At 50.3% G+C, this 21,700-nt stretch overlaps 8 protein-coding genes across 8 annotated transcripts; 5 read left to right on the top strand and 3 right to left on the bottom strand.

The window, feature by feature from the left end:
* Nucleotides 1–320: 320 nt before the first annotated feature.
* Nucleotides 321–4,445, bottom strand: N7468_005845 (putative cytosolic regulator Pianissimo; the record flags this gene model as incomplete). The annotated part of the gene is made up of 4 exons (XM_058475141.1): nucleotides 321–507; nucleotides 565–725; nucleotides 779–2,617; nucleotides 2,700–4,445. 4 exons carry the CDS (start codon nucleotides 4,443–4,445, stop codon nucleotides 321–323), a joined length of 3,933 nt encoding a protein of 1,310 aa, XP_058330881.1.
* Nucleotides 4,446–6,364: 1,919 nt separating this feature from the next.
* Nucleotides 6,365–8,378, bottom strand: N7468_005844 (prephenate dehydrogenase (NADP(+)); the record flags this gene model as incomplete). The annotated part of the gene is made up of 7 exons (XM_058475140.1): nucleotides 6,365–6,520; nucleotides 6,580–6,711; nucleotides 6,781–7,380; nucleotides 7,446–7,594; nucleotides 7,661–7,772; nucleotides 7,822–7,882; nucleotides 8,284–8,378. The coding sequence occupies 7 exons, from the start codon at nucleotides 8,376–8,378 to the stop codon at nucleotides 6,365–6,367; spliced, it is 1,305 nt and encodes a 434-aa protein (XP_058330880.1).
* A 423-nt stretch (nucleotides 8,379–8,801) lies between these two features.
* Nucleotides 8,802–9,420, top strand: N7468_005843 (40S ribosomal protein uS11; the record flags this gene model as incomplete). The annotated part of the gene is made up of 3 exons (XM_058475139.1): nucleotides 8,802–8,868; nucleotides 8,935–9,007; nucleotides 9,108–9,420. The coding sequence occupies 3 exons, from the start codon at nucleotides 8,802–8,804 to the stop codon at nucleotides 9,418–9,420; spliced, it is 453 nt and encodes a 150-aa protein (XP_058330879.1).
* Nucleotides 9,421–10,054: 634 nt separating this feature from the next.
* On the top strand, nucleotides 10,055–11,455 carry N7468_005842 (AAR2 splicing factor family protein; the record flags this gene model as incomplete). Its single annotated transcript, XM_058475138.1, has 1 exon — nucleotides 10,055–11,455. One exon carries the CDS (start codon nucleotides 10,055–10,057, stop codon nucleotides 11,453–11,455), a length of 1,401 nt encoding a protein of 466 aa, XP_058330878.1.
* Nucleotides 11,456–11,855: 400 nt separating this feature from the next.
* Nucleotides 11,856–13,161, bottom strand: N7468_005841 (branched-chain amino acid aminotransferase, cytosolic; the record flags this gene model as incomplete). The annotated part of the gene is made up of 3 exons (XM_058475137.1): nucleotides 11,856–12,029; nucleotides 12,093–12,685; nucleotides 12,747–13,161. 3 exons carry the CDS (start codon nucleotides 13,159–13,161, stop codon nucleotides 11,856–11,858), a joined length of 1,182 nt encoding a protein of 393 aa, XP_058330877.1.
* A 1,405-nt stretch (nucleotides 13,162–14,566) lies between these two features.
* N7468_005840 (BTB/POZ domain-containing protein) lies at nucleotides 14,567–15,539 on the top strand (the record flags this gene model as incomplete). The annotated part of the gene is made up of 3 exons (XM_058475136.1): nucleotides 14,567–14,610; nucleotides 14,663–14,789; nucleotides 14,850–15,539. 3 exons carry the CDS (start codon nucleotides 14,567–14,569, stop codon nucleotides 15,537–15,539), a joined length of 861 nt encoding a protein of 286 aa, XP_058330876.1.
* Nucleotides 15,540–18,966: 3,427 nt separating this feature from the next.
* N7468_005839 (Zn(II)2Cys6 transcription factor) lies at nucleotides 18,967–20,097 on the top strand (the record flags this gene model as incomplete). Its single annotated transcript, XM_058475135.1, has 3 exons — nucleotides 18,967–19,110; nucleotides 19,187–19,885; nucleotides 19,942–20,097. 3 exons carry the CDS (start codon nucleotides 18,967–18,969, stop codon nucleotides 20,095–20,097), a joined length of 999 nt encoding a protein of 332 aa, XP_058330875.1.
* Nucleotides 20,098–20,283: 186 nt separating this feature from the next.
* N7468_005838 (C6 transcription factor) lies at nucleotides 20,284–21,261 on the top strand (the record flags this gene model as incomplete). The annotated part of the gene is made up of 3 exons (XM_058475134.1): nucleotides 20,284–20,333; nucleotides 20,387–20,749; nucleotides 20,859–21,261. 3 exons carry the CDS (start codon nucleotides 20,284–20,286, stop codon nucleotides 21,259–21,261), a joined length of 816 nt encoding a protein of 271 aa, XP_058330874.1.
* Nucleotides 21,262–21,700: the final 439 nt, after the last annotated feature.

Here is a 21,700-nt window from a genome sequence, read left to right as displayed (position 1 = left end):
AAGATTGGAAAGCGGGTCAACTTTAGATAATCGGCGTTTTTGAGGCGTAACTAAGTCGCCGGCTTCCAGATGCTGGAAGTTCAAGGTACATCACTTCCATGGCTTCTACGGGTGATTATTTCTCAGGGATTGCCTCAGATGTAGTTTCGTGTCTCATTGCCAATGTCGCCGTTATGCTAGATTCAAATGCCCAGAGCAAACACGAACAGAAAAGCTAAAAACCAAAGGGGAAGAAAAAAAGAGATACCGCCACTTGCTCCGAAAGGCAGGGTTGAAAAACCATAGACTGAATGGAGATAGCCTAATATCATCAAACGCCATTAGACTGACGAGTCGGAATCAGACTCGGAATCCTCGTCGAAGACAATGCGCCGCATCACACTCTTGTCAAATAGATCGAGGGAAAACCGCCGGGAAGGAAGTCGGAAATGGTGACTCTCAAGGATACATAGAGTCTTTCGAAAGAGATGAACCTGGTGAAATCGCTCAGGCTCTTTGGTTTTGATACTATATCCGATTATCAGTAAAGGGGAATTATCGCGCGAGAGGAGATAGAATATTTACTTGTTGAGATCCGAAGCAGATCGTTTTGACAAGACGGTATTACCCATATCCACGATGAGCTTGAGGATTTTTTCATTGGTGGGATCCGCATCGGTGGTTGCTTCCTTGAGCTTGGTCTGCGGGGTGCGTTTCGATTTGGAATTATAACCAGGAAAAGAAACCTGCGACTGTTAACGGCCGGAACGACCCAACATTAAATTGTTTTTGGACTTACCAAGAACAGCTTCCTAAAGTCAACTGGCAGACACAGGCCTAGTGAATCGCCACCCTGGTCGATGGCCGAATCCCATCCGAGACTCCGCAGGACATTAAGCCCGTGTCGACTTCGTGATATCAAGCCCAAAACAAAGAACGCAGTTCCTCGCATCGTTAGGACACCGGCGCTTTCGGCAATCGCAATAATATGCTGAACAATCTCTGGTTCCAGGAAGGGAGCACCAAGTTCCATGGAACCGACATTTCCGACAGCCCAGAGGCAACCTTTGACCTTCAGCAAAGCCTCCTGGTCCTCCTCATTGAGGCGGAAGTCGCGAATTGTCCAAGCAAACTCGTTGAAATGCCCAGATTGCTCTAAGAGTTTACAACCCTCCGCTGTCCTTGCAAGTTCTCGGTAAAAGTGAGGCGGAACAACACCGATGTCTTGAAGCTCAACAAAGTCCTCTGGTACAAAGCTACCACGCCGTGGCTGGTCAACATAAGCACGTGATAGAGCGGCTTCCACAAGACCGACATAGGAATCATTGCGACCAAGGAACCAATCATCCATCTCTTGGGTGATATAGTCCAGCCCATCCAGATAGTGATAACCAACCGAAGTTGAGAGGAAGCGCAAGAGAAGTGGCGCCCCAATCTCTCCAAGATGGTCCAAAGACGGGCGACATTTGACCACGAATTCCAGATAATCACGTTGGTTGCATGCTTCTTCCAGAATCTTAACCGCAATCTGGCAAACCGTGACATCGGGGTCGTATAATTGGGTAACAAGGAGTTTCACAACCCATTCGGCGTTGCTGATTGCCACCTGTAAGGAGATCGTAACATCTCCAACGGCGTATTTGCGGAGGAGCTTGGTGGCGAAAATTCGAATCTCCTTGGATCCAATTGTTAATGCTTTCGACAGCATCACACGTAAATGGCTCTCTCGACTATAATCCATGTTCCCTAGAAGGGTCTGGATGAGGTCGTTTCGATCCTGCAGCTCAATGATATGGTAGAACATGTTCAGCATATGCCATCGTTCCATCATAAGCAGTCCATTCGCATCGGCGCTTAATGTGCCCAGCATTGCGAAATATCCGCCGCTCAGCGTGTTCGCCATTTGCTCTCGAGAGAATAGTGGGGATTCCGACGTTAGGCCACTCATACGGTCGAGTTGTGCAAGACATTCGGCAACCTGCCGTAGAAACTTGTTCTCCGCCAGGTACTTGGTGCCTTCTGGGGTTTGGACAAGGGTGCGCATCAGGGCACAGCCAGTCCTCACGTAGCGTTGATTTGGTTTTGTGTTTGGGATCAGAGCGAACCGGTATTTGAAAGGTCGGTAGAAGCCGAGGAGGCGTTTCATGAACTTCGAACCTTTGATCGCCTCGTCCATCCGCTTTGGATTTGTCAGGGGACCTTCAAGGAGACGATGAATCAGATCCCACTTCCACTTGTTGAAGTTCACGGTATTCAACACGTGCGTCTCCAGGATAGCGTTCCGAAACTGAGTCTCGTCCATAGCTGGGCTGAGCTTATCTTTCCCCTGCTCACTTGGTAACAAGGAAGTTGAAATATCGGTGTCCACGTTGTATCGCCCCACGCCATTCGGCACCGCTCCAGAGCGAGCCAATGTCCGGTTGATGCTTTCAATCTGGAAAATTGTGGTCGTCGAGACATCGTGGTTTTCTGTTTCATGATGAACAGCTGGGGAAATTAGATGAGGGAGAACTTGTAATTTCGCGCTGACGTTTGCTGGTAATGAGTGATGAGCCAGTTTCAGCACTTCCGTTAATAGAAGAGTCGCTTTTCTTCGTAAAGACGGATCTTCCTCATCTTCGATAAGTTCTGATAATGCCTGGTTTTATCAGCTTTTGATCCGGGTTGAACTATCATTTAAATAAAAAAAAAAGAAAAAGGTAAAGGAAAAGAAACCCTACCTCAGGTAGGCCAGCAGCGACCAATGCCGCAAGAATGAGAGTCGAGAAGTGCGCTGTCAAATCGAATTTGTTGGGGCCACTACCGGAAAATGACCTTGCATGTTTCCGGTCAGTGTCCAGTCGGAGGTTTGACACGCGACCATAAGTTGTCAGTCTCCTTCCTGCTAAGAAAGATGATGACCAGGATGGCGGTTTGATCCGCAGGGCATCGAATATTAACTCCATAATCAGATCTCGTGCTTGGGGATCCGGGTATCGAAGTGACTCGAGAAGAGAGCGGAGTGGCTTAGCTTCATGGCGTGCAAGGATCACAAGACCCGGCCACGTTTTAAGCATCACAGATATGGCACGAGCGGCAGATTTTAACCGGCCATTGCGGAAGGAATCCGCAAGCGAGTCAGTAAAGGGTGCCAGAACAGCTTCAAGCTCGCAGCCCTGTAGATATTGACGGCTGCGCGGTGTATCCAATACATGGAGGAAACTGGATATCAAACTTTCCGAGGCGCCAAAGGTTCCTTCGGATAATGCATCGTGAAGAGCGGAGAAACCGCCCGCGGAAGCCACAAGATTGGGGTCTTTGACCAGCATCTCCGCCAAAGTCATGATTGAAATGTTACGCAGACGATCTTCATGATGCTCCGCAATGGACACGATGGTCCTGACAATGGCACGGGAAATTTCTTTAACGCCGTCCTTCACGTCTAGAAATGCTCGCACGAATTTGAGAGCCTGCTCTCGTTCGATGCTAGCTTTGCTCTCCTTGACTAGAGACAAAATGACAAGTTCATCAGTGTGCAGCTCACGAATAGTTTGCAGCGATTTTCGGTCGGCAATGGCGTAGCGTGTTAGTCGATAGCCAGCAGCCACAACTTCTTTACTGTCGCTCAAAAGCATTACTTGGACACGGAGGCCAAACACAGGCCATGCAAGGTCATACTTGAGGGTTGGGTGTCTCGTGAAGAGCTCCACTAAGCTGTTAGCCCGTTCCACGTAGAAATCAGGCGACATGCCTTCGATCTCCAATGCTTGAAGAGTCTCGCTAAGCACATAGGTCGGAGATTCCATATCCCCCTCGCCGTCTTCCGGGGGGGTCCTCTTCATATGAGTTAGTCCCGTTCTTGTTCCGTGACGGCGATCGTAGAGGGCTTCCTCGAAAAAAATCCCGAGAGGCGGCTGCGTGGGGGGGGTCGCAGATGGCTCCTGCGCACGCAAAACCTCCTCCTCAAGCTCATGTTGTAATTCGGCTAATTTGCGGTTGGAGGTACTCAATTCCGATTCCACTCGAAGTCGCTGTTCTTTGGTTTGTTTAAGTGGCTTCGCATATAGGGCTTCCAGCATATTCTCAGTTCCGGTCTTGATCTTCATTTCCTTCGCTATTTTGTCTCGTAGGTAATCTTGGCGCTCCTCGGTCGTCGGTAGATCATCTTCGCCGATTGATCTGCTGGCTCTGCGTGCGTAAGTTGTATCGGCTCGTGGGGTCGCACTGCGGGACTGCATGCTCTTGAGTTCCGAGCTGAAGCTGCCTGGGCCTCCAAAGGACGGAGCCAACGACGGAGCAAGCGATGCACCACGAGGGCCCGACGCCATGCTCCCTCCAGATCCAGACCTTCCATTTCGTCCAGCCTTCGAGATCCCCTCGATCCAACTCCCGTCTACCGAGCCATCCTGACTGAAGGAAGCGCGTCCGTCACCGAGCGCCCGGTGCTGGGTAGACGCGGAGAACGTTGAGTTGTGTGCGGAAGCCATAGCACTCCATTAAGCCAAGGGGGGGGGAGCTTAGCGACAGTCGCAGTATTCTTGAGTATCGAGGGGCCGCATTGGGGTCCGGAGTTGGGTAGAACGAGTCGCGGCGCAAGGGTTTCGGAGTATGGAGAAGGGAGAGGGGAAGCTGAGGATGGCCCTCCGTACTGTCACGGGTCGCGGGCTGGGATGATCAGAGAGCACCTGCATCTGCCATGGGCATGGGAATTTGTTGAATTTGTTGGATATTGGTCTATTGGCACGAAATGATCTCTTAGAGTTCGCTTGACTATTCCCCTCGGATCAGTTCAGTCTGATCCACAGCCTCAAACATGGATGACTAAGGTGACCCAACGGCCCCGGGCCCCGGACTTTCGAGTGAAACGCCTGGCTTGGTTAGCGCAGGTCCTTACCTAGGCGCAAATCAGATGGCTACTTATGAAGTCCCTTTGTCTGAATAATGGTCCTCTATTCTATTTGCCTGCTAGCATTACTTATTCGTTGTCATCCACTACCAGCAGCACCTGCGCACGGTGGATAGATGCTTTAATATATTATCACGGCTTCTGGTACCACTACGACGAGGCGCAATTCTCAACTCGAAGTACAAATGGAACTACAAGTGGTAAAGTTAAACTTGAAGTAGGCGTGACTATTTCGAACTTTCAGAAACAGAATGAGTGAATACTAACCTTAAGAAAGTTCGGAGACGATCAAACGGGAAGCATGACCCTGACACACATATACTCGCCCTGGTGCATGGGCCTTGCTCTCGATGAGGACTTAATCAGAAATTTTTCCTACTGCCTCTTATATTCACCTTCTAGGACTGATATGCCCTCAACATAGCATGACCTAAGCACCCATAGCCAGTTTGCCCACAACGAGCCACCCCGCCACCCGACTAGACACAGAATCACAATCGAGAATTCTCGAACAAGATTGTTGAGGAGACCCATGGCAAATGAGTTCCTATCGATGACCTTCACAGCAATTCCCTCGTCGCCTACTCAAACCGTGGCCTCATCCAAGTTCATACTGCAGGGAAGACGCGGTCAAGGATCTGCTTCCCCGGCAATTGTATATGGGCGCATTACCCCCGAGTACATGAGATGTGCCAATGAACCGATCACTAATATGATCAAGATTGAGGGTCAAACAGGTATTGAAGATTGATGCTATAGGTGCCATTCCAGGCGCTGACGTTGTCTTTATTGGTCCTGGTCTATTCACTTCTCGGATATACTTTTGCTCGTGGTAATGAACCAGGATTTGTTGCTGCCATTGATAAGTTCATCGCCGCGCAAAATGGGCTGTACGTATGTTGGGTCACAGGACTGCAGCCAAGGAGGCCCGGGAGAAATACGAAACAGTTGGGATGACTGGCAATCCAGAACAGCTATGTCATCGAGTTTGGAATTGCCAGACGGAATATAGGAAATGGACACTAATAGATGAACCCTCCTTTCTACTTCCTACTACCAGTTCCAGATTGAAAGATCCTATACACCTACCATGTAAGCACGGCACGCAACAGGGCATATACGTGCCAGCGGGCAATATGATACGTCAAATATCATTCAAGGGCAAACTAAAAACGCACAAACCGAGGACTAGAGGGAGAAAACTCAAAATGTTAGAATTTCCAACATAGAGTGCTATTACATCTCTAATTCGGCCAGAGAGGCTAGTACACCAGAGTTCGTCGGCGTGATTCATACTAATATCGACAAAGAACGAAAATATCAATACACCCCTGAAAAATATATCCTCTCGCCCCTGCCGCCGACTTCATATCATCACATCATCGCATATACCTTGAAAACCCTCGTTATGGGTCTCTGCATGTTCCAATCGAACCTTCGCTGTATCATACAATATACCCGGGCGCTTGCCCGGCTGGGTATATCAGCACATATCCAAGTCTATGGCTGACCGCTTGTCTTTTCTAGAAGCGTCTTCATCATCTCATTGCCAAGCTTAGCAGCTTCAGGGAAACGGGGAGAGAAGTAAGAAGCAATGCGCTCGAACCTGTCCCGGTACGATTCGAAGTCCCCGAAGGAGACACAATCAGACCAAGCCTAGTAGAGAAGGTTAATTTCGAGATGATTGACTGTTATTTTAGAATGCACTGGCTTACCCGAGCAGCAAATGTGAATTCCAGGTCATCCGAGCGGAAAGTGTTGTCGTCAATGGCCGTGTCCAGCGCCGAATCCAGAAGTTCTGGGTTACGGAAAAGATATTCGGTGACACCCAGCCAAAGACGGAAGAGCTAAGGAAAGGTATGTTAGACGGAAGCACTGGTCCACGGCTTTCTTATTGCCGACAGGTAATCACATACAGGAGTTGAACATATCATATGATCATAGGGAACGATGCCCAACTTTGACCAACAATCGACAATGGCGAGCAGACTCAAATGGTTGTTTGGTGGCGAGGCCTCACGAGAGCGCGTCGACAGAGAGAATTGGTCGAGATGCTCATCCTTCAGCAAGAGGTCTTGGCCCGGGGTACCATCTTTGAAAACTGATGCACCAGCGGCCTTCACTCGACGCTTCAATTCATCTCGGTGACCGCCAATCATCAGCTTGTACAAATCCGTGACAGACTCTGCATATTGCCGAATCTGTTGCTTGGCCGCGGGATTCAAGATGGCCAGGCCGGCATAAACGTGCCATTTGTTGGAGTAGATGCGAAGAGTGATGTTAATTTTCACATTTTCAATACCACCGACCCAGCGTGACATCTCCCATGGGAATTGGTTATTCGCCTGCCACGCAGTACCCATGCTCAAGAACGCCGCATGTGTCACCGCTTGCGTGTCGGCTGTAATACGGTCGTGCATTTCTCCCGTCAGATAAACCAGTTTCGATCCAAATGAGGAGAGGATATGTTCGACGAATCGGAGACTTTCATCTGAAGCGCGATGCTGGATGAGGACCTGCAATTCCCAGAAGTTAACGTCACAGCCGGTGTGAATTCAAAAAACGAAGGGGGAAAGCCCACCAGCGGTTGGCCCTTGGGATTGACTTTGGGTCCATGCAACGAATGGCATGAAACGATCTCTACATCCGCGGGCAGGTGTCTCTCGAAAGCGCTGAGCTCCGGAGCCTTACAGGAGGTTTGGCCTCCAACAATGGCACCGACTTTCGTTGCTTTTCAGGAACACCGAGTCAGAAATACAGTGTTTTTTAGGGTATTGGGTCAATAGATCCACGTACATGGCCCGTACTGTGCCACAACCCGGTCGATCACGCCGGCCTCTACACTGTACAGAATAAAATCGCTAATTCTGGAAACAAGGTGGCCATTGGGGAAAATGGTAACCAAGGGCTATTATACGATGAGCGTCTGAACAGGACGACCCCGACGGGAGACGTACTTGGGACGAAAATTCTTTTTGAAGGGTTTCATAATTCTCAGGCTTATCACATGCGTTTATCCTTGAAGAGGAAAGATGTTTCGTTAGTAAAAGAGTATAAAGAGGATAGCCCGCGCGAAGTATCCAGAATGGCCAATATCACGAGAAGAGTGGACTAATACGAAAATTCGTTAGCATGATATGTTTTCTCTTGGGAGAATGGTCAAGCAAAAAAAATGATCATGTTCAGAAACGTTCAGACAAAGAAAAAAGTAAGGTAGCGAGGGTTTTACATCATTGACGACCCAGTAGTTTCATCACCGACCAGAAAGGCGAGGCAATTAACCACCAGGCCATGCTCGAGCCAAATGCACTCTTGTCATCATTCGAGGGAGGGGCAAACACGAGAGAGATGAGTCGTAAGCTTACCTGTTCTGGGTACACAGCACGGATTCCGTGCTGTTAGGGGGGGAAGCAATTTACCTCCATCCTGCATCACTCAGACGCTGGGCATACATTTTGCCCATGTCGCCCATTCCAATGATGCCAATGGAGGCATCCTGCTTGGTACGACCCATTTCCGCAACGAGTCAAGACCAATTGCGTCGGTGATTGAAGTGTTCACAGTGACCACCACGACTATTGTTAGTAAATCAGTTGGTCGGTCTTCGTACTTTAGCCGTCACTCTTGTCGTCCATCGGGTTGCAAGGGTGCGGAGAAGATCTTTTCGCGAAACAAAGAGAGCTCAGCGTCTCGGTAAGAGAGAAAATTTTAAATAGACGGATGCAGCTTGCTACATACACCGCTTTCCGGGCCGACTGTCGTACCGGAACCGCATCTTAGTCATCGGCTCGCTTACCCACAGGCCATACAAGCCAATCAGGATGCAAGAATACTCTCAGGGCACACACCCACTTTTTAGCATCTTCGAAGTTTGCGCCCGCTTCACTTTTTCCTTCTCATATTCCATCCACGACAACCCCATCCCACACCACTCGCAATGGCTCCCCCCAAGAAGGCTCCCGCCGCCAAGGAGAACGTCTCCTTCGGCCCTCTCGCCGGTGACGGTATGTTGAACGCTCATTGGAATAATTCTTAATTGTGATATTGGAGACTGACTTGTGCTTGTACAGGCAAGCTCGTTTTCGGCGTTGCCCGTATCTTCGCCTCTTTCAACGATACCTTCGTCCACGTCACTGATCTTTCGTACGTCCTCCCCGCAATGAACTCAGCCAACCTGGTGGAACATGCGCAAAACCCGAACAAACTTGAATCTGAGCAATGGCTAACGAATCCTGTCCTACAGCGGTCGCGAAACCATCACCCGTGTCACCGGTGGTATGAAGGTCAAGGCTGACCGTGACGAGTCCTCCCCCTACGCTGCCATGTTGGCTGCCCAGGACGTCGCTGCCCGCTGCAAGGAGCTCGGTATCAACGCTCTGCACATCAAGATCCGTGCCACTGGTGGTAACGGCACCAAGACCCCTGGTCCTGGTGCCCAGTCCGCTCTCCGTGCTCTTGCCCGTGCTGGCATGCGCATTGGACGTATCGAGGACGTCACCCCCACCCCCTCCGACTCTACTCGTCGCAAGGGTGGTCGCCGTGGTCGTCGTCTGTAGACGTGTGCGGGTACGTCTTTCGTTTCCGCCTACGACTTGCGTGCGTGGCTGGATTGGAGGCTATCTGCGGGGTCTACCTGCATTTGTGGATGGAATAAACGCGAAGAACGGCCCTTATTGCCTGGTCTTCAATTTCTATCACGCCCTGAAAAGTTTGTTATGCTCAGTCTTAGCTATTGGAGTAGATTGTCATTGACAACTAAATCGATTGGCCGGTTCTGGGTTGCCTAATATGATTTTCTCGTAAAGTTCTCGTAAAACTACCTGTCGATTCAGCCCGGCAGATGCCGTCGATTATATCCTGGCGCGCTTTCAGCCCTGTGCGGGGACCTACCGCGGGGCCGATGAAGAAGCTCGAGCGTTTTTTTTGGCAGCTCCAACACTCATCTATTCCTTACACCTTCTGCGTAAAAGCGCGGCTATTGACCACTTGATACCCATTTTCTTTCACAATCGCCACCGTCCAACATTTGTCTTGACTAAACCCATCGGGTTCCTCCGGACCTTAACTTCGGTACCGTATCCCTAACCACCGCACCGCGTCAGGACCGCGCGCAAGCTGTGTAGGCTGCTCTACGCCAACGAGAGACCACTTAGTCGCCCGTGAGATATTCTTTCGGTGTGCCTGGGAATCATGGCTTCTCGCGTGCATCCCTCGCCGACAATCCTGCTCCCAGACCTCCCTCTCAAGACCCTCGTCGGCATCGACCTCATCACCTTCACTTCGACCAGCAACTTCCACGGAATCAAGGATCTGCCCAGCGGCTGGCATTTTCTCTACAGTGGCACAACAGAGAGCCTCTCGTTGCGATCAGGAGCATGGTTCTACATCGGCGATATCAGCGCCGCGGGCACAGAACAAAGCGACTCTGCGCTCGTCCGAGCACAACCCCCAAACCCCGGCGCAGAGATCTACATATGGAAATGGAGTGCCGAGACCGAGTCCCTGGCCACGCTGCGCGGCGACAGTGATGCTGACCGCCAGGAAGCAATGCGCTACAAGGCCAATCTCAGCTCCATCTGGCAGCGAGGTGGACTGTTCCGGTATCGAAGCCGGGTGTCTGCGCCGTGGCGGGCTAATCAGCGCGGCTCAGAGCAAGCTGGTGTGGCCGAGGCTGAAGAAGATAGCGAGGCGGAAGAGCAGGGCAGGAAGGACTGGCGACAGCTTACGAGTCGGATATCCCCTCAGATGCTGTCCCGTGTTGTCGGAGACCCGAATTACGATGTTGATGGCCATCCGCGATGGATGGTTACCTCTGCTAGCTCGGCGAGCCGCGATGCGGATCACATTCCTGGTCTCGATACTCCGACCGTTGGTCCGGACGGGGTGCCTGGGGCTATGGGGCAACAAGAGAGAGATTTCGGGTTTCTTCCTATCGATCTAAAACGAACTTGGAGAGAAGGTGCGATTGGGCGAGAGCGGACGGACGCTGCTCAAGATCGATCCTGGGCTCTGGGAGATTTGATCTCGCGATATTCGAGTAGAATACTCGGGGAAACGGCCATCGATGAACGAGAGGGCGAGTCCCAGGTACTCGGGGAGATACAATTCACATTCATCATGGTTATGACTATGATGAATTACTCCTGTTTACAACAATGGAAGAGATTGGTGGAGCTCGTGCTTACTTCTCGTCAAGCGATATTGGACCGGGAGCATTTCATCAGTGCTTTTCTTCGCCTTCTGTTACAACAATTAAAACGATGTGATGATGTCGAGGGCGGAGTGTTCGAAATCGACGGAGACGATGGTGGCGCATTCTTACGCGAACTGCTTGTGAAGTTTCGGCGGTCCGTGGACTTTATGCTTGAAGATGGGGCCAGATCTACCGTCAAGGTGGAGCTTGCCAAAATCGAGAGATGGGTCAAGGAAGAATTTGACTGGGACTTGAAACCAGCAGATTTTGTCAAAAGAGGCATGTTACAGCTAGAGGACGGTGAACAGGTTGAGATGGATGTTTCGGATAACGACGAGGATGAGGAGACTGGTGAGTATGCGCCGGTCATCGTGGAGGAAGGTGGTGGTACTCTATGAATATGGTGAAATTGACGAATTATTTTGGGTTATTGACTCGAATAATCTGTAAAATCACCAAGGTCGACTTTGAGCCACCCGGATGCGATTTATGTCACCAGCGTACGGTCGGCTTTCACCAGAGAGCAATTCGCATCCACCAGATAATTTATAAAGTCACCAGGTTCCGTCTCCATTCCTCGGAGATTTCCACACCCCTTTTCAGGCAATAAGTTTATGCTTATGTCTCTTCAGGCTCTATTCAGAACTCTCAGAAGCCATTTTTACATGTACAGTATCCGGCAATAATTTTGGTTGTGGTCGCTTGAACGTGCATATTTCTATTGTCATCATGAAAAGGCTCTTTCAAATCACGCGATCTATCGATGAAAATGTAACTCAGTAAATCAGTTTTCCATGTTCAGTTTTCTTCGTTTTCCACCACGTATCCCCAGTCATGTGCCTCCTTGCCATAGATGATAGCTTCCATCCATGATTTGATCTGAGCAGCATAGCCAGCAGGCTCACCATTCTCAGGCAAAGTGCTGATATCAGTCTCGTTGTTGCGAATCATGGCCACAGGGGTGATAAAGTACTATTGGTAGCTGTTAGCTTTGGAAAGTTTCAACGCCTTCACTAGGATGTCAGCAAAACTTACTGCAGTGCCCGATACGAAGGACTCAACAATGCGGCCCTCCTGCGCTGCCTGCTCGATCTCACCAATGGTGAAAGTCCTCTCCACAACTTCCAAAGGTTCTAGGTTGCCTACGGCCTTCTTGGAGAGCCTCTCGTTAACCAATTCCAAGACACTTCGTCGGGTCACACCCGGGAGAATCAGCTGGTTCTCCAACGGAGCAGTCACGAGCTCCAGTTTCTGGGTTTCTTTGTTCCTCCAAATAAGGAAGAAGTTGCTGGCACCTGCCTCAGTGACCTGGCGATCGTCGCCAAACAGCCACAGAATCTGGTCAAAGCCCAGAGCCTGGGCCTTGCCATGGGCCAGGAGGGATGGGCCGTAGTTTGCACCCAGCTTGGCGTAACCAAATCCACCAGGCCAAGCGCGGATAGTGTCGGGTGTAGAGGCGAAAAGCCGAAGGCCACCGGTTTTTCTCGTCTTGGTGAAATCAGGCCAAGGCACCGCAATGATGAACAAGAGGGCCTCCTTGGGCACCTGAACGCCGAGATGAGGCCCATTGCCGATGACAGTGGGTCGGATATAGAGGAACGAGCCAGGTCGATCCTTGGGAAGCCAGCCTGATGCACAGATGAACGTTAGCATATTGATGGGAAGAAATAAGTTTTCCATGGTACATACGGGGGCCGTCAATCTGCATCAGCTTCGCAACCAGCTTCTTCAGCTCGTCGTATTTGAAGCCAGGCAGAGATGAGCGCTGGGAACTGTTGTTTAGTCGCTGCCCGTTGAGGTCAGGACGGAACAATCGCAGCTTGCCATCGTAACCGCGGTACACTTTCATACCCTCAAAACACTCCGTAGCATAGTGGAGCACCGAGGCTGTCGGAGCGATACTCAGGTTCTGGTAAGGCTTCACTTCAGGGGTCTCCCATCCATTGCCAACGGTCCATCGAACAGTGACCATGTGGTCCGTGCAATAAGAATGGCTCAGCTCCTCTGGGGAACCCGGCAAAGGCACATCCCGCAGGGTAGTAGATCGGGTGATGTTGAAGTGTGAGCCATCGAGCTCGGCCATCTGAGGTGCAATTGAACCCATAATGAATACACGAAGGTCCGTGACTGTCCGGTAGATTGCTAAGACGTTTTCAAGGAAGCAGATAAAATCTGGAAAGTTCTCCACGGATTTCGTGAGTCAACAAGTGGGTCGACAATTTGCCGGGTAGAATATTAAGTCGGCAGATGGGCGGATAAACTTCTATATATGAGCGAAACCGTTATGAGTCGATGAATACAAGAAGAGCCCAGAACAGCCGCGACGATGGCATATTAATATTTCCGAGCGGTTTGTACCGGCCCGTGAGAGTACCAATCGACGGAGAAAAGATTTTCGCCGAGGGACGACCGACTTTGTCCTTCGGGTTTGGCGCCCACTAGCATTTCGAACGGATAAGTGCGACTGGCAGTTGAGTGATCCGATTTGCTCCTGGCATATCAATGCCGATAATGGCTCATTTTTGAGAGCACAAAGCCTGCATAACGTACGCCCTGCCATGACATACTGGCATGGATGGTCTGATAGGCGCCGTTCCCTATCTACTGTGGGGACCCACCTATGCCGACAATAGCCGCGCAAGTGTGACCTTGGGAGGTTTGATACGTCAGCTTCCCAGGTTTAACCTTGAAGAGTATAGTTATTTAGCTTGGGGAGGCTCCGTAGTACCACAGAACTTACTACTGGTAGTAAACTCTCCTTAATTGGACGGATCTCTTCTCCTACTGTATACGCCGGAAGATACGATCTAGGCTCTCTCTTCCCTTCACTTTGAAGCTGTGTGTGCAAAGCACCCATACGTGAACAGTATATAGTACCAGTAGCTGGCTACTATTTGTATAGATATTACTAGTACGTGAGCCCCAGTCGGCGTCAAGTGACAAGCAGCATGAAGGAAGCTGCTAGTAGACCCTTGATAGGAGCGACATAGTATACACCAGGTGAAAACATAGAGTCTGAAAAGACGATGCGAGGCGTTGACTGACAGGGAGTATCATCTAAGAGTACCGCTGTCATTGAGGAGCATTTGTGCATGCATATTAATTCTACTAGAGCAAAGGGATCCTCCGCCTCGAAGCGGGTTCAACAGTTCAACTCGTAGGACGTGCAATCAATTTATGCCCAAGCTGCAATTCTTCTCCAAGATCAAATCTGCTTTTCGAATCACCCAGGCCTTGGCCCTTAATCCTCGTAGTTTTCTTATTACTCTTGCGGGGCTCTTTTTCGCAGCTTGAATTTGCCTTCATCTCAATACTTCATTCCTCCCTAGGTTCTCTTCCGCCAACGACTCTTCTTCCGCCAACGACTCTTCTTCCGCCAACGAATCTCCTCATACTTCCCACCAACAAATATCCTCACGCCATCCATAGAAGGCGAGGAAGGTTCCTTCTTTCACTCCTACCTTCCGATAACCTCCACATACCCAACGCCAAATTTGAGCAGACTCGCCATGGGCAGAGCAGGCCAGGCTCATTTCCATATAGCCGTCCCGGAGTGAGAGCGATCCTTCCTTCATGATGAAGTGAGTCTCATACTGACCAGACAGTCTATTTCTGAATACAAAGTATAGCAACTTAAAAATCTACTGCGGCGATAAAATATTTCCCGCGCACAAAACCATCGTGTGTCCGCAGTCTGATTACTTTGAGAAGGCCTGCACGGGCGAATTTCAGGTATTTATGTCATCATATACCGCGTGTGGCGTTGGAGTCTGAACCCATGTTCCCCTGCAGGAATCCAATGGAAAGATTGTCCTCGACTCAGAGACGAAAGACGCTATCCTCATCGAGAAAATGCTCGAGTACCTCTACAAGGGCTACTATGATTCTCGATATGTAATTCGACAGGATACGGCCACCAAAAGCCCCTTGAAAGAGGGGAACCAAGTAGTGCCTGAAGCGACACTGGCAGAGGCCAGCGCTACAAATCACACGCCTTCCAAGTCGACGTTGAAGCGAACTGCAGGGGATATGCAGACTGGGAGTAAGAAACAGGCGAAGGTATCTAGCCACTACGACGTACAGGATCAAACCAACACAGCAGCGGACCATATCGGGGATCCAAGGCCTTCGTTGGATGGTTGCCACCCCAGTTACTATCACTTGCGGATGTTTGCCGAGGCAGATTACTTCAAAATCTCCGGGTTGGAGAGACTGGCCGCCGCTCGCTTCAAAGAGAGCCTTTCTCTTCCTATGGGAATGGACCAGTTCTGCCACCTTTTGAAGGAGCTTTATTCTTGCGAAATCCCATACAAACAACTCCAGGAGATCTTTTTGAAGCATTTCCGCGTCAGTCCCTCACAGCCCAAGAGCCAGCATCATCTGATGTGGGAAGCCCTGCAAGGCGACTCAGATTTCCTTCTGGAGCTTCCAGACTTGTTACTACACGTATGCAAGGCCTTTTTCAAGTGTCCTGGGCATTGACTCCGGGTAGAGATGGATTTCGAGTAGAGAAGGGGGCACTCTGGACTACCTGCTATCGTTGTTTTCCCCCTCCATGCATCGTGGGTACTTTTGTGTCTCGTTGAACGGGGTACGGAAGTTAGAGAACCAAGATGGATTCAAGCATTATGATATCAAGGGTTCAGCCGAATGAAACCGTACCATGTTTTTGATATTTTACAGGGGTGCTGCACATGAATTGGCCGAGGCCGTCAAAGATACGGCAAAGGTATTTATATTCCGCCAATCAGACGTAAAGCTTCCGGTCTCTTTGTTCAAGGGGCCGTAGCTATACGAGATCCCCACTTGGAAAATTAGAAAAGTGAAGCAAAATTAGAAAAAAAGGCTGGGGCAACCTCTTGGGCGTATTGCATTTGTACCGGATGTTTGGCTAATTTGAAGGGGCCCGAGCACCAACGCAAATCCGATCTGGGGCTGAGCCTATCTAGCTGCTAGAGGTCAGCCAGCAGCCACAATCGCTTTCCCGTCGTTAGGATAAAGCTTCGGCCTACTACAGTAGGAGGAGCTTGCTACCCATGCGGCTGTCTGGCGGCCCCTGGCCATAAGTACCGTTGAGCTGGAACCCGACCCATTTAGGTGGGAAGTAAGTTCAAGGCCATGGACGCGGCCCACTAACTAGTAACAGGGGGTAGTCTAACGCTACTCCGTACCAATAGCCAATATAAGGTTTATGGAATATTCCCCACTAAGCCAGATCTAGTACTCGACGCCGGCACTATTATTCAGGTGAGATTTCAGCTCAACCCACTGCAGGTTGTGCATCGAACCAGGTTTGCCAACAGTTTGCCTCGCCAGCATGACAGCTTGAACCGGATATGCGGGCGCGCCAGCCGCGGCTGGATTTACCGGGCCAATGAAGAGTGCCGACCTTAACGACCTTGACGAGTGCGTCGTGTTTGTACAGTGGTCGGTAATTTTCGGTAGCTGCAGTTTTGATTGGCGGCAAATGTCTGATCTACAGTACCTCCGCGGGATTTGAAGTCAAATCCCTAAGATGGGGTATCTCTCCAGCACGTACCTTGCGAAGGCATGGGCAATAGAAGAAGTGTTGCCAAATCCGGGCTCACTCTCCCCGGTGACAGACTATGGGCTGCAACCCAAACGGTCCCGAGGTAGTATGAAGAGCTATCATCAGTCGGAATTGTCTGAATGAATCATATGTTGCGATCGAAGATGACGACCTCGGGTTGCGCTTCATTCTTACCGGTGTATTCCAGGATACAAGTATCAGGAGAAGAAACATGAAAGGTGGCGACTCCCTGCCAGCCGAAGACAACATTCCATAACCTAACTTAGTGGCTTTTTTTTTAATCCTTTTCCATGTTCAGTAGATATAGCTGGAGCACGCCACAAAAAGATACCTGGTAGCGCTCCAATCGATATAAGTGACCCCGATGCTTTGTCGCGATGCGTGTTAGAACTTTCTTAGGATAATTCCCCACCCCGTATCGCCACATATGTAGTATCGCTTCTATCTAACTGCAAGTAGAGGTTAGCTGGAAGGGCTAGCGCATTGATCTCTGTGACAATTGCCGGAGGTTACGCTAGGGGTTTTGGTATAGTTACATGCCGTATTATTACATCAACTGGTAGGCTTCAGGTCTGCGGCGACATATCCTGGGATAGCAGATTTACCGCAATAAGAACCTATGATCGGACACATGGTGGAAGGAGGAGACAAAGAAGGGGAGAAGCGCGAAGAATAAAGTTATCTGCGTAGGGTATAAATGTTCTCACTGAAAGGAATGTATAATATATGCGCCAGGCTAAGTATGCGTTCGAGATCGCGTCTGAAGACGCCATAGCAGTCAGGGTGGACCGACTTAGCGGAACAAAATCCCGCGCCAATGGCTTACGAAAGGATACGAGTTCATAATCCAGTATGCGGGTCGACCCTCGAGATTCGTTCGATGACTGGGCAAAACGGGCTATGAAATAAAATCCTGAGTTCGATCAACAGTCCTTAGCGGCGAAGAATTCCGAGTCTTGTCGGGATTTAACCCACCATCTGCTGAGTGGGCCAAATTGAAAGTTCTAGGCATTTGCAGGGATCTAGCAAGGTGGAACACGCAGGCGCAAGGCTAAAAGGCTAATATCATTTAGCAGCATTTCTCATCCGATGGATCTCAACACCGAGCCATGATAGGGGTGAAGAGGTTGACTGCGGATTCGTAAGTGAGAGCTAGACAGGGGATCTTTGAGGAGGGCTGGGACCCTCAAAACTGAGGAAATCCATGGAAAAAAACAAGTCTGTCAAACATCCCAAATGCCTCTTGGGATGAAGGCATTGACTGGAACTATTGACATTTCCAGCACGGGTAGGCTGCATGGAGGGAGCAACCCATTTCCCGTACTAGTCGACATCAACCAAATGCCTGGCATTACAAAGCTGTATGTACTCGTCCAGCTGTACTGTAGGCGTTCTTTCCGTTCCACATACTCGACAATAGGATCCATTCGTTGGATGAGGATCTTCGCGAGCTGGAACTGGGCTGTGGCAAGGGTTTAATAATTCCGGTTCCCAATCCCGGACCCTGTTGTCTGCCCAGTGCGAGGCTGTAGTTGGAGGATGGGTGGAGCTGAGTGACAGGCAGGAGGATCTGGTTTTTCTTTTGTTCCTTCATTCTCTCATTCCAGAATCCTGGTTCGCTCGAAGCCCTGATTGTGGCGCCCACCGGGGCCATACCAGTCCCGTTTCCGTGCACCAACTCATGCAGCTCTCCCGCCCTTAGACCAAGTTTTGGGACTGACTTCGTGTCGATGGATGCTTGGGTATTTTTGGTCCCTATGGACATACCAACGACACCAGATAAAATGCCCTTGGATCTTCTCATTCCCAATCACCTTCCTTCGCTCGCTTTTGACCCACTGAGCCACTGGAGTACCCGGGCTGTGTGACGGGCCCCCGGACCGTCTTGTGTTTGTCCGTCGGTGTTTTCCCCCTCATTTTGGTCCAAGGTTGATCCTGTTTCTTTCAGACGCTTCTTCTGTCTTGCTTGCAGCTTGATCTTGGTCTCCACTTTACGCAATCTTACCCTCCGCTTCGCGTACCTTGTCTCGTCCGAACCGCCCATACACCGCGCCAGCTCTGGAGCATGGCTTTTGGCCTGAACATTTTGATCACGACAAATCTTTCCGAACCTTGATGTTATCTGTTGGGTAATCAGGCTCTTGGGATGCCATATTACTTCTCCAGCAGGGGTTGACTTCGGTACGATTTCAATTCTGGTGGGATCCAAAGACCAGGGTCGGCTTCTAACCCTGGCCACGTTGCGCACGGGGCCATCGAGAGGAAATTGGATGGGCGGTTTCGCCACGGATAGCGAACAGATACCAGAAAGAGAGGAAGCTTTACGACTATAAAGCCGCTTGCTTTCGGGGGGCAACAATGAGACCACACGATCCTCAGAAGAGTCTTCCTCCCCTAGCCCCAGGGCCAGGCCGTTCAATCGCACCACAGTCACACCGGCCGATCAGCAGGACCAAAAAAAACTCGACGGCGTGCTTAGCATGTAAAGCAGCCAAGAGGAAGGTAAGCCGATCAAAAATAAGCATGTTTTTGATCATCTCGTATCAATGAGAGCTGACCGAGATACATTTGCTTTTAGTGCTCTGGAGAACCCGGCCCATGTAAAGCCTGTGTCGGCGCGCACACTGAAGAATACTGCCAATTCGATCGGACGAAAGATTTGCGCCGTAAAGTAGCCGTGAAGAAAACGATACAAGACCTGACGAGCTATAAGGACTTGCTAGACTCCTTATTGACGACAATACGGAGCGGCGAGACGGGTACCGTTGATACACTTGTGGATATGATAAAAAGTGGGCGGCCGTTGAAGGAAGTTGCTAGCTTCGTGGGTTGCGATGTCACTGACTTCAGAGACCCCTCAGCACTCTCCTTCGCGAGTCAATCAATATCTGAGGATGGGGATAACGAGCCCGACGGAGCACCTCCAAGTCCTCCAGAGTCTGGAGCCAGACATGGATCTGTTCAGCACAATCTGCCTATATGGGGAGGGAAGGAAGTGGCAAATCTCACCACACAAACGGCTCGTGATCCATATGCACGAGTTAGCTTGGAGAGCCTCTGTGATGTACCCCTGTTCGCGGTTTCAGCGAAGCCATGGACATCCGTCACGGATGATGATGATCTAGTGTCACATCTCATCTCGCTATTCTTTACATGGGATCATCCATGTTCTCAGATTCTTGACCAAGGAACGTTTCTCGGAAATATGCAGCGAGGGCAATCGGAATCTGAATTTTGCTCCCCGCTTTTAGTTAATAGTATCTTGTCAGTGGCAAGTGTATGAGGCCCATATATTCCAACCATCCAGCGATCAGCGTGGTTCTAATTATGCAGACAAATTCCGATCGAGTCGGAGCCTTTGCAGATAATGAAGACCGGTTCTCACGAGGCCAACACTTCTTCTCGGCAGCAGAGGAACTTTGGCGGGCAGAGGAAGGAAACCCATCACTGACTAGTGTCCAAGGCCTTCTTCTTATGTGTTGCGTGTAAGTGCAAGCAAAATTCTTCTGCACCTCATTTCCCTCTCTCACTGATATATCGATCAGGTCATCATGGCAAGGAAGGTCTAGTTTGTGTTGGTTAATGCTGCAGCAAGCTATTTCATTGGCCCAAGATTTGGGACTGTTCGATCAACCAGGACAAAATCACCCACTCTGGGAAAACATCTCACCAGATATGAGGAGAGTCCGAAGCATTACTGCTTGGGGGCTGTTCAACCTGAATATGTGAGTGCCTGCTGGCTAGATGAACCGTCGAGATTTGCCTGACAAAGAGCCAGACAAATATCCATGAAATTCCAGAAGATCGCGCAGTTGCCGCCGCCGGCTTTCGCAGTCCTTGGTGAAGATGGCCGAGACTATGAATGGAAACCGTATCCTCATTCGATCCACCTCACCTACCCCCGCCAACTCGCGCGCCTTCCTCAGGTGAGACAAGGACTTGCTGAATTATCATGCATTATGGTCAAGTTTCAGGAGACTTTGCATAGTGAGGGTTCATTGAGAGGCTCTGCCTCGAATGCGGAAGCCGGGTGCTCGATTGACAGCTTGCCCCACGAATTGCAAAGGTGGCTTGAACAATGGCCCTCCGCATCAACTATCAAAAAGGAGAAAGAGATCATGCCTCAATTACTGGTCCCTCGGTGAGCACAGCCCAATGCCCCTGTTCTTGTCATTGTAGAATTGGCGCCTTGTTTCAGTCACCCCCACATTGGCCACCGGGCATGGGCCTTGAACTGACAATTTCCGCAGGATCCAATGTCTGGATCTCTCCATGGCAATCCTGGAGCTTCTGATTGAACGGGACCAGAAAGGCTTAGCTCAGCAACTACAACAGACGTGGCACATGCAGGCTGAGGATATGGCCCAGTGCCTTGCACTTCACCGTAGCTCATACGGCTTAAAGCACATCCCTGGCCAACTGGGTGATGTTGTGATATCAGCTGCGTTACGTGTGGTCTTCCAGCAACAAGATTCCGATGAAGCAAAGCATCTTTTCACGGAGCTCTGTCGATTTGGGGTCGCCTTGGCTCAGAGATTCAGACCAGCATCTCAAGCCATCCACAAGATCCTAGTGTTGGTCAATGGTAGTGCAACCGCATTCCCTGGCGAGCTGAAGGACATCTTGAGCGGATTGGAGACCCGAGACGAGTAAGAAAGAGGGGATACGCAGAATAGGTCGTCGGAGTGAGAAGGCAAAGGGAAGGATGCGTCAACAGGGAGGCGAATAGTGGAAGGGCATCGGCGGGTTCCTAATATGGACCGGACCAAGCACTTGATGGCGTGTGTAGCCCCTGTCTTCGATCTTTCACTCAACAAGATCTCTGGCAGACGAGCACGGACCTAGGCGGTTCGAAGGAAGTTGGTTCATACTACTTTGTTGAAAGGGAGCGGCTGTGTTAGTCATGCGTCGTGGAATCATTTCACCCAGAAGCTTAGAGCATGGCCGTGACAGGACGGAACGGAGGGCAGTGGTTCAGACAAGCATTGGGGAGGAGTCAAACCCTTTGGATTGGGACACGCGGGGGAAACGGGGAAACGCGCGGAACACTTTTCCGGACGAGCCAGCTCTTTCTTGGGGAACACGGCAGCAA

The sequence above is a fragment of the Penicillium chermesinum genome, assembly GCF_028974085.1.
Source record: "Penicillium chermesinum strain IBT 19713 chromosome Unknown utg000004l:1.0-3345178.0:1.0-3348027.0, whole genome shotgun sequence".
Lineage (NCBI taxonomy): Eukaryota > Fungi > Ascomycota > Eurotiomycetes > Eurotiales > Aspergillaceae > Penicillium > Penicillium chermesinum.
Note: the sequence above shows the minus strand (reverse complement) of the source record. Positions and strands in the feature narration are given on the sequence as shown.